Below are 11,663 nucleotides of genomic sequence, written 5' to 3'. Positions count from 1 at the left end.
TTCCCTTTGAAAACTCATGGGATACTATGCAGCTTTTTCCATAGACAGTGCTCCTTCTTTCGTTCCTAGATAGCAATGTGGTCTTTCCACCAGCGTGTACAACTTATCATAGAGTTCAACAATATTTTAAGTTCACGGCAATTAACAGGGAAGTGCGGTCATTTGAAGTGCTTCGGTATTTAGCCCAAAGAGGGTTTTAGTTCACCTAAGATAGAGGCATCACAACACAGCTGGGCCCGCCAGGACAGCCTGTAGCACACAGGGGCAGCAGTGATTTTTAACTGCCATTGGGGGCCATCGTGATTGTGCAGCTGTGGGGACAGTTGTTTTATTCCACCCCTTTCCCTCCCCCACGTCGGTGCCTATGGCAACTGCCTCAGTTGTCCTGCCCTAGTCATGCTGCTGAGGTAAGAGCTCAAAATGATAGCCATATATGCCTTTGCCAGTCCAGAAAGGAGGTATAATACTTCAAGAGGCACAGTCCCCCTTAAAACACACGTAAGTATACAGAGGGACTGTGCACGCCACATTTTCCCTCTGCCTGGTGTACCACACCTATCCTGTGTACTTAACCTGCTCTGACTGGCGCATAGCCATAGCCTTGTCTGCTTTCTGCTGCTTTGCATGCCTGAATGTAGTAAGGAGGAAAGTGCCTCTAATCTCCAGAGCTCAGAGCCTGCAATTTTGACTATGCTTTGCTCAGGAGGAGACTTACTACACCCTCCCTGTCTACTTATTCAGGGACAGGGCAGTCTATCTTGTGAGCAGACACAGGTTCCTTGGGAACGGTATGCCCTTGGAGTTTAATTCTACTAAGCAAAATCAAGGCTACTGCAACTTGACCAAAGTCAGTGGTATTATACTAGAGATAAATTTTGCCCAGTGTCTGAAGTTTATGTTCAGCATATAGCTGATGAAGTTTATACAAGGCACTGTTTTAAGATATGGCTGCTTAACTTGCTGACCTAGTTACCTATTTTAGATTTAATCAAAAATCCCTGGAAGTCAGTGGGAAAACTCCATCTGATTTACACTAGCTTTGGGCCTGGCCCTTTGCCTGTGTACTTTCATGCACAGTTAAGACAGCTGCTTTTGAAAACTGGTCCCGAGCTTGTTCTCAAGTCAGTTCAGTCCTTGTTAAGCCAGGAGGAATCACAGATGTGGCAGGTTGGCAGAACTATAAATTACACTTTTTTTTCCTTGTCTTGATGTGTTGTATCTTCTTTCTTTTCTCTTCGCAGTGTGATGTCATGGATCAGAATCTGTTAAATTTCCTCCCAGAGCAGGAACATTCTGAAATTTATAAAATATTATCTTCTTGTGTGCTTATGACAGATTCCACCTCCTCAGATTACCTAAAAAGTAAGTGTAATGCTATTGCTCCCAATGAAAACAGTGGAGTGTCCATGATTTTTCCTTTAAAAGGAGTCTTTATGTGATACATTGATATGAATATTCTGTCAGGAAGAACTTCATATATACTTTCATTTTTAAATAAATTCTGCCACTGAGAATGGTCCTGCTGTTCAGTTTTTAAATGAGACTCACTACATTTATTTTACCAGCACAAGACTCCTTGCAGCTACGTTAATTATAAAAGATTTTAGCTTTGGAGTGAGCTAAGAAAAAAAGGTTTGGCAAGGGTTTATTTAGAAAAGTTCAGCTCAGACAAATCACATTATAGATGATATTTCAACTTATTCAAGCAAGACTATTTTCACAGACCTGCTAATGATGCACGTGGTATTCTATTACATTTGAAACATATGTGTAAAATCTCCATATGTTTTTATAATTTAATGTATTTTTCAATAATTGTCTTTTCACTTGCCTCTGATGAATTAACAGTAGACAGGAGAGGCAGAAAATAGGAAACAAGATAAAAGAATATTTATAATTTGTTTTCTATTTTGTACAAAACCCCCAACTAATATTTAAAGGCAAAGGTGTCCCATTTACAAGTCATTAACGCAGTGGAGGTAAAACTCCACTGTTTCTTTAACCTCGGTACAGGAAGGAAGTGATATGGTTAGTACTATACTCTGGCTGCCTTTATCCCCAGGTACCATTGGGCTAGATAGACATGAGGGCTCTGCAAGAACTAGAAATTATGACCATCACCCAGACCCTTCTAGTTTGTAGACACTTGCCTTACCAAAGTCAGCTACACAGCTCTGCTACCTGACAGATAGTAACATCAAATTACTTAAACATATATTTAAGAAAACAAAGACTTTCCAACAAGATGTATGAAATATCTATAAATTCTGAAAAGAAAAACTGAAACAAGTAAAGGATATGTAGTAAGAGCCCCAATTCTCTGCCACAATATACTATGTCATGCTAAGTAAGTGCATTGATAAAATGGGTATAATGGATGACGGAGTCAGGGCTCTGTCAGTCTGCCCTGAGAAATATCCAGGGGACACATTGAATCATCTGATTTCAGGAAAGAGATCTAACAAAGGCTCCAATCCTGCATTTTACAATGCAGTCTTAGTGGGCGTCTGAGCAGGTGAAGCAATCTGCTTGCTTGCTACCAGTTGCAGGTTAAGAGCCAAAAGATTCCATTGTGTTGAATTTAAATAGCATAATTATGTTTTCTTCTTTTTCTTTTAATAATCCAGCTGACAATGAATTAGAGTTTTATTGTCATCTTCTGAGAGGAAGTTTGAATCCAAAGGAATTTCCAACATATGAATACATAAAATTTGTAGGAAATTTTCGGTCTTACAGCAATGGTAAGCCTTAATTGTTGCATAAATGTTACTAAGCATTAGTTATGTAGAAATATGTGTAGTTGCATAGAGCACATAGACTTCTAACTGGAAGATTTACTGCTACCAGTTTGAGGTAAATATCAGTTCATATGGAAGCTAGCAGCTGTTTAGTAAGAGCCAGATGTATATCATAAAGTAGGGGGCTATGTGAACTCTGCTTCTCATTGCATTTAATTTCTAAGCCAGGATCTTAGATAACACTGGCCTAGTATCAGTTAGCTTTGCCCAATTGTGAATGGTTTCGGGCCACTGTGTTTGTGCTGATTTATGCTAACGGCAGTCAAAAACAAGATAACTAAATTCATGTTTGCCTCTGACTTAGCTAAAATTGGAATCAAGGCAGGTTCCAGAGCTGAAAAACTAAAAAACCTTTGCTTGTGGTACAGGGATGGTTTTTTTGGAAATATTTTAGTCCCACATGATAAAGTGTATGATACCCTGGGATCCTAAAAATCCCAAAAATTGTTGAGAGAGGCTGTTGCTGGGGCCATTAAAGCACTTAGGCCAGATCCTCTAAAACAAGGGTTGCCAACCTGCAGCCCAGGTGCCACAAGAGGTATGGACAGCCTCTGTGGGTGGCATGCAGGAGACAGAGGAGGAGGCCAGGCAGCATAGTGACAGATAGGGCAGGGAGAATAAAGCAGAGCAGCACCCTCAACTCCCATTGATGTCAGTAGTAGTGAAGGCCCTCAGGACCTCAGAGAAGATGAATAAATCTGAAATTGTCCCATTTTCCTTTCCATCCAAGCCATAGTACCTGTATTCATAGAACAAGGGGAGCAGAATTACATTCCACAAGTCACAGCATGGTGCAGTCGTACCTAGGAGATAATTTTTCAAAGGATGACAAACAGATTTTTATCAGACCTGTGCTAATAAACAGGTTGCTATTCAGAAACAGAAAAGAAACACTCCTTTATTACAGCTCTCCTTTATTACTTCCTCTGCTTCTGCCCATCTCAGTTTGCCTTAGATACTTGCCTGATTGAACTCCAGAGAATGGCATTTCAAAAGTTGCTGGGATTGTTCCAAATAGGTCATCCTCAGCAAACATTCCTCACCAGGCTTTCCAAAAGCTGCACGGCGCAGTCAGAAATAAACAGGCTTCCCTGCCCCCATTTAACTTTCTGGTCTCAATCCACATAACTAAAATGGAAACATACATTCCATTTGGGTAAATATATATTTCTTACTCGGTTTCATGCAATATTTGAATTTGTTTATGTAAAATTGTAACTAGCTTAGTGTTTTCTAGTTTGATTATTTTTCCTGTGCTAAATGGAGTGGAATTTAGCAGAACGACAGAAACACAAGCTAAGCTAGATAGCTTTCTAAAACAGGAGCTTGTTTTCAGATGGTGGCCCCTACTTGGGGATTTTTTTTCAGTTCCTTCAACGATTCACAGCCTTTTTTCATGCATGACTCCTAGACTGCTCTCTTTTTTCCTTTTCATGACTTTAAACACATAAACATAGTTCTTCAGGAGGCCAGTGGCTTAATGTTAAGGGGAAAGAAAGCTTTTGTTTTTTAATGTGTCCCTTCAAACATCTCCCTAGTCTGATGCAGTTAAAAGTGAATCTGGAAGAGGGGGAGGGGGGGTTCCCCCTCTGGAAGCATATCCCTTGACTTCAGTGGATGCTGGATCAGGTTGTCACTGCACCATTTACAATCTTTTTGAGTCATGGTTTGTGGTCTATTTTATTTTTGTTGTTCCTCTGTATTGTACATTGTTCTTTCTCTAAATATTTTGCTCTTTTTCTTCCTGTTAAACTTTGTCTCTGCACTGCTTAGGCCCTGTTGATGTTGTATGTGGATTGCTCTTAGCTCTACTTGGTTAAACTGCATCTCTTAGATTCTTACTCCCTTATCTCAGGGCTGGGGGGAGGAATTGGACAAGAGGAGAACTGTAGCCTTCTCTTCTTGAATGTAGTTGGCCTCTCAGTCTGTTAGAGGACCTGGCAGCTCTGAGTTTTTGGGTGCAAGCAGAAGTGTGATGGGTTTCCTACTGTGTTCAGGCCCTGAGATAGCTATGGATGCTGCTTTGGTTGGCATCATTCACTCAACCCTTTCTGAGCAAGAGTGTAGGTGAAACACAACAGCTGCCATGGCCCACTCAAGACTGTTCTGTCATGTTAGAGCTGTGACCTGCTGGTCTAATGGGTAATTTGCTCTTTATTTTCTAATCAAATAAATACTGGTTTTCAAGTCAGTTTCCCTTTTTTCTTTCTCTGCCAACCACAAGTTGGCACCTCAGCAAGGTGCGATGGCAGCACTTCTGAACAGAATTTCCAGGAAAGATTGGTGTGAAGAATGAGAGGAGAGAGACATTCCAAAGACTTGCACTGCAGTGCTCTTGTAGTGTACACAGGACCTGCTGGCCCGAGACCCTGCCATTCAAAGGTGCTGTTGAGAGAAAGATTAAGCTAGCAATATAAAAACACTCTGCCAGGGAGAAGGGAAGAGACTGCAAATTAAGCTTAATTGGTGGGAAATGACTCCTCATGAATGTATTCAAGAATGATTTTCCTGGTAGTATTTCACAGTGGTAGAAGTGTGAGCGTGTTTTTGCACATGGGAACTGGATACAGGATGTTCTTCTCTAAGTACAAATCTCTGTTGTTCTTTCTAGTCACTTGATGCCGTGTCTGACCTAAGCAGCTTGTTTTGTTTTACTCTGGGAAATATTCACTGGATGCACTTTGACCTCATGATTTTACTATGTTAACATGAGATCCCCTGCAGTGGGGGGAGATAGTTTATCCCACACAGGCTGTATCTGATCAGAGTATGGAATTGCTCAGTACCAATTAACATAGTAACACACACATTCATGATAGGATAGTGTGACACATTCATTCCTTGTTCCCTTCCCACTTAACTTTCACTAATGTTGTGGAGGTTTTATTAGGTTCATTTTTCCTCCCATTCTCTTCTTCCTATAGCAGTTTTTTTCTTTACCAAAAACATTACTACTTTTTCTTCTGGTACCACACATTCCTTTAATGTGACTACCCCTGCAGTGTCTGTTTCTTAGGGTCAAAGTTGCATTTATTATCATTAATAATCTATACCACAGCATTGCCGACACACCGTGGCTGACAACTGAAGGTTCCTGTGTTCTGGGTAGCATACAAACATGTATGCCATAAATCCTTGTGGAAGAGAGTTTGAATTGTCTAATTCTAAAGCCTGAAGTTGTCAAAGCCAGTTAGAGCATCCTCTGCTCACACTTTTACTAATTTCAGTGAGACTGGTGTAGGTAAGTCTCTTAGGGCATGTCTACATGTTGCCATACAGTGACATTGCTATGGCACCATGCTTTAGTACTTCCTTTGTTAAGTACGAAAGCACGGCGTAGTAGCTGCCCTTACTGCGCCGTGCACACAGCACCCAGTTAGATTTTGCTGCTACGTCATTAGCAATCATGCAGACCCATGTGATTTAGCAATCACGCAGACCCACGTGATTGCTAAGTCGCCCTAGCATGCTGTATGGCGATGCAGCACATCACTACATCACCGTAGGGCAATGTGTAGACATGTCTTTATTCAGCTGTTTAGATCTCCACCTATTGATTTTTGTATTGTAACAGTAAGATGCCATGGAGACACTTCTGTCCAAGACAATGCAGATATTGTATGTCTAACAGGGTGCCCAACAGACACAGTTATTTTCAGTGCACCAGATTATACATCTCTAAATCCACCCATCCGCATATAGGTCTCTCTTCCTATATACACTAGGAAAGCTCAAGTATCTCCCTGGTAACTTGCCTCAAGCCCCTAAAGCAAAGTGCTAAAGTCAAGACAGGGAGATGCAGATGAGACCTCATGGAAGTTACCTGGCCACAGTAATATAGCCTAGGACCTGTATTCACTCTTCTGATAATCTCATTCCCCCAGGGCTGTTGAGGTTTGCTGTAGCGAGACAGGTTCCTTGGCAGCAAAGTTATAAAGTGTTTTCCTGGGAGGGAATTAATGAGAACCAAAGCCAAAACCTTTATTACAGGAAGCCATGCTTTGCCCCTTTATGATACAACTGGGGTTGATGTACCTGAGGCTACATCTTCACTGTAGATTTAACTCAAGTTTGATGAACTATAGTTAACTCCTCTCAGGTTAGTCTAGCTCAAGTGAGTGTTGCCATACTGCAAAAATAACCCTCAAGCTGCACAGAGTAATTGTATGAACAGCTGATGAGTTCTGCAAACTCAGAAGCCAGAGAGCTGTTCTGCCAGCTCAGAGGTTTCCATTGTATTTTTTCATTAATTTTCAATTAGAAAAACTTGGATAGTAACCTGGATTTTGTACTCACTTGTTCCCCGAGTGGTGGCTGAAGGATAGGAACCAAAACTGGACATCTGTGGCTGGAACACTGGTCTACTTATCTTGTTTAGTACAGTGAGGAAAAGGAGAGGATGTTCTTTCATTTTTTGTAGACTGGAAAAACCTATTTACTTCCAAAACAAACAGTAGGTTTTTACTAGTTTTGTAACTAGAAAGATGTCCCAGTAATGTGCTGGTAGATTTCAGGTTCAAAGTGCTTTAGACTAGTTCCATTAATAAAAGGTTTTCCTATATTCTACATTTAACGAGTGTGGTGTAGATACACAACTATCTAATGGAACTCAGAGTTATCATCAGAATCTTTTGATCAATGATACATTAAGGGAAAGGGTAATGCAAGGGTAATGTTATCATTAGTGGTTAAGAATGCAATCTCTTGCATCTGACTTTCTGGGAGAGAAAGAGGATAATAATAGAGATCCGCCAAAAAGATTATATAGAATTTAAACTCCCAAAATCAAGAAAACTAATGAACTTAAAAAGAACTAACTTACAAAGCAGTTTCACTGTCTGAATCTGATAAGGAAGCCTGCACAGATGATGAGAAGGATGGCCTGAATCTATTTTCTCTTTAACTACTAAGCAAGTTGTTTTCCAAACAGAAAAAAAGTCTTTGGCAATTAAATATCCAAGTGTTGTCTTTGAATCTTCCTTCCTCAAGAGTCCTGATCTTTGAGCTAGTATAATCAATTGTAAAAAATCCTGAAAGGGAAAAAGTATATAAGTGAGAAAAAAAATATAATTCCATTTTTTTAACTGTTTTTGACAGGAGAACAAACATCTTTGAAGTTTTAGATATGCTACTTGATTCAAATGCCTAAAGCTTTCCTTTTTGGGGAAGAACTATTTGTTATCTGAAAAGAGTTGCTGATCAAGTAAATACCTGAAACAATCATTAAATATTTGAGTGGAATTTAAATATTGAGTGGAATATTTTTAAAGCCCAAATTATACAGAAAATTCTGGAAGTATCTATTCGTAGAGTATTAAAAATAGGAAATACTCTACTTTTAGCTGACATATCTGTTAGAGATAGAAATAACAAGCAAGGAAGTTAATATATCAAGAGAAAAAACTCTTTTCAATACCCAGAGCAATCAGATCAATCTGAATTCTTGTTTAAGAGAAAGAGAGTTTGTTTAGGGAAGGAATTGGTTTTCATTTTACTTAATTTGTGTGTGGGAAAATCTGACAAGAATAATCTCATTGAAATTAATGTTTTGATTAAAGATACATCTGACATTCAGAAAATGAAGAGACATGATATTATTCTCATGTCTCATAGTTATTATCATTATAATAAATTATTAACATTACAGTAGTACCTGGAGGCACCAGTACACAATCCATCTTCATTATGTTAGATGTGCTTTAGGCATTTGAGCAGAAACACACAGTCTTTGCCCTAAAGAGCTACAATCTTATTTCAAGGTACTTTAGGAGTGCAGGAGAACAGGAGGAAGAAAAAGAGATGAGTAGCAGCAAAACAAGCAAGGCTGTAAAGTAAGAAGGAAACATTGCTCACTCTCAGAACTTAGCCCCATTTGTCATTAAAATAAGTTACCAGTATTTTTCAGCATTTTCACAATATATATCTATAGATTATTTGATATTAATGTATGTTCTATTTATTTGGAGTCCTCATTTATTTGTTTAGGGTATTTTTATTCTTATTTTGGTTGCCTTTGATCGTACTCTTACAATCAAATCATGTTCAGTTTGTTTGGCATGGTATCCCAAGTCTGGTTCTTTGCATGTTAATAGACTTTAGCAATAAAAAAATGAAAAAAAGAAAAAGGCTTCAAAGAGCATAAATCGAAGAACTGCAGTTGTACAAAATATATATCTAAATGATCTCCAAAGTTTTAAGTTAAAATAAGAAGAGTGGTAGACTGATTGGCTGCTGCAACTAGGCAATCAAGCTTTTTTTATTCATAAATCTTCCTTATTCACTCCACATAAGGTAATCAGATAGAAATATTTCTTACACGGATTTGGGGATTCCGGGGTTTTTTAAAAGCTTTAACATCCCTGCCCCCAAATATTTCTGGTCCTGATTTCACCCTTCTTATGCTGTAGCTGGAGGTGAATTGAAACCTTTTTAGAAGAAGAATTACTGTGAAGCTTTAAATAGACACAGAAGCTATTACACCCACTCTAAGGTGTATCACTTAACTGATATATGGTGGTTATTTCATCCTTCTGATTATGTCTTTAACTTTGTATCACAACCTCAATCATTCTCTAGTTAGGATTTTTTGTCCATTGTATTTAAGAGTGAAATACATGTTGACCTATTTCTTTGACTCCAAATGACTACTGTCACCTTCATTCTTAGGTCACAGGCTTTCTGACCAAAGCACACAGTTAGTGTGAACGTTAGTGATTCTGATCATCCTAGGAGGACTTAAAATATATATATATTTATTTTGTGGTGCTGAGATTTTAGTAATTTAGAAGTCTGATTTTTTCAGGGCTCATTTTAAGTAGTATGTCCTAAAATTTCAATGAAATATCAATTGATTTCAATAAGCGGGTTTTTCTATTTATAAATGCCTATAAAGAAAAAAACCCTGACTGAATACAAAGGAAAAGTGAAACTACAGAAAGAGCTGTCAAACGCGCAAAACAAAATGACCAAATAAGGGAGAAAAGTAATTTTGCTAACTTCTTTCACTTATAGTAATTATTAGTTTCAGACAGAAATGTAATTTACAGATTGTCAGTGCCCCTGTAGATCCATCTCAGTTCTCCAGTTAAGTATTTTTTAACTACTCGGATTTTATCAAAGGCAAATGACTATGGTGCCCAAACTATTGTTGCTAGCAGCTCAGAGGCAAAACATCTGCCAACTATTATAGCTGTACCTAAATTCAACACTGCTATTGGTCAAATTCCAGATTTGGTAGACAGGTTTAGAGTAATGTATGTAATTCTTGTTCTATCTGTATTACATTTTCCGCTTGGGAATACAGTGTTCTATTCTATTTTGTAAAGGCAACATATAGGGCCCTATTTTGTCTCTTTGTAGAATCATATATGTTATCTCTGATTTTTATTTCTTCATACTAAACAGCCTTAAGTGAAAACTCTAGCTCTGCTCTTCAGTGCTACAATGTGGCTGTCCTATCTTCTTCTCTGAGCATGTGCCTCCCACAAGCTATTAAGCTCACTAAGCAGTTTTACCTGTTGCACCTCTATTTTGGATGCTTATTTAAATTTAATAGGGTTGGAGTGGTGTTGTAACCAGTATGATCCAGGAAATATACAAGAGGGCCAGGGTTCTTTGTGATATCTTTTATGGGACTAAATGTACAGTTGGGAGGGAGATAAAGTTGACAAGAACATCCCTTAAAGAAGTGTATTTTGTGCCCCAAAACTTGTCCGTCTTTTCTCCCAGCTAGACAGTTGGTGCAATAAAAGAACCCACAAAACCCTTCCCTCTTATAATTAAGTTTGGCCATTTTGGCCTATATGTTTCCATCCTGCAAGCATTGGTTACTGGAGTTAAGAGATGTTTACTGGGAATGGTCCTGTTGACCTCAAATGTGACTGCTCATGGTATAATCCAGTACTTCTAGAAATAATTTTTCACAGTGCCATTCATATAGGTGTATAAAATGCCACTGACTTTTCAACAGAACAGTCTATTAAAATCAACAGAGTTATGCTGTATAGTACAGGGCCTCATAATGCCCTTTCAGAATAATGCAAATTGCTACTTAGGCAGTTTCCTTCTATTTTCCTACAGTTCCTCCTCTTCTTTTCCCTTTTATATTAATCCCATAGAAGCTCCTATATATGCACATAAACCCAGCAGCAAACTTGAACTACAAATTCTTAGGAAGTCTCAGGAGGAACAGCATGCCTTGCTTATGAAAGGAGGAAAATTTTGCCCCTAATTTTTATCTTAATATCTAGTCAATCATGCCCTCAAGGCTCAGGCACAGGATATTTCATGTCTAGAGATGTTTTATAAATTATAAAAATGTTCACATCTGTACTACTTTCTCAAATGTATAATTTTTCCTCCCTTTGGTACTGCTCTGGCCAGGTCCCACAATGGTCTGAACTGATTAATCACAGATATGAACTATCTACAGATTACTTATGTTTCTGTCTCTCATTCTTATATTCTTATTATCTATATCCTGGTGCACATGGCATTACCATATTTTCAATTGGACTCCAAAAGTGTGTGTGTTAAATTGGCTTAATATTCAAGTCTGTGTGCCTCATGCCTATGAGATGAAGTCCATTATAAAAAGCCAGTACAGTAGCTACCCATAATAAAAAATGCTAGTGAAGTACTCGCATGCACTAAGATACAAAATAAGGCTTCACTCATAAAGGGGCACACCCTCCCTCTGCAGAGTGGTACAGATGGGAGATGAATTGTGGAACACTTGAGGACATGGACTCTAGTGCCATACTGAGAGCAGCGTCATATTTTGCTTCATCACCTCATCTGCTCTGCAGAAGCAGCTCTATATTTTATAGGAGTTGATCAGTTGGAAAGTGAAGATGACAGGGAGCA

General features: G+C 38.6%; 1 protein-coding gene across 2 annotated transcripts in view; it reads left to right on the top strand.

Annotated features, from left to right (window-relative positions):
- The window catches only part of NPAS2 (neuronal PAS domain protein 2), an 88,108-nt gene that overhangs the window by 29,457 nt on the left and 46,988 nt on the right, over positions 1 to 11,663 (top strand). For both annotated transcript variants that reach the window (XM_014525066.2, XM_014525067.2), the window contains 2 exons: positions 1,242 to 1,362; positions 2,628 to 2,741. In XM_014525066.2, coding sequence (XP_014380552.2) covers positions 1,242 to 1,362; positions 2,628 to 2,741 — 235 coding nt within the window. The remainder of the gene's footprint in view (positions 1 to 1,241; positions 1,363 to 2,627; positions 2,742 to 11,663) is intronic.

Source organism: Alligator sinensis, unplaced genomic scaffold (genome assembly GCF_000455745.1).
Source record: "Alligator sinensis unplaced genomic scaffold, ASM45574v1 scaffold462_1, whole genome shotgun sequence".
Classification (NCBI taxonomy): Eukaryota; Metazoa; Chordata; order Crocodylia; family Alligatoridae; genus Alligator; species Alligator sinensis.
This window is presented reverse-complemented; position numbering and strand designations above follow the sequence as displayed.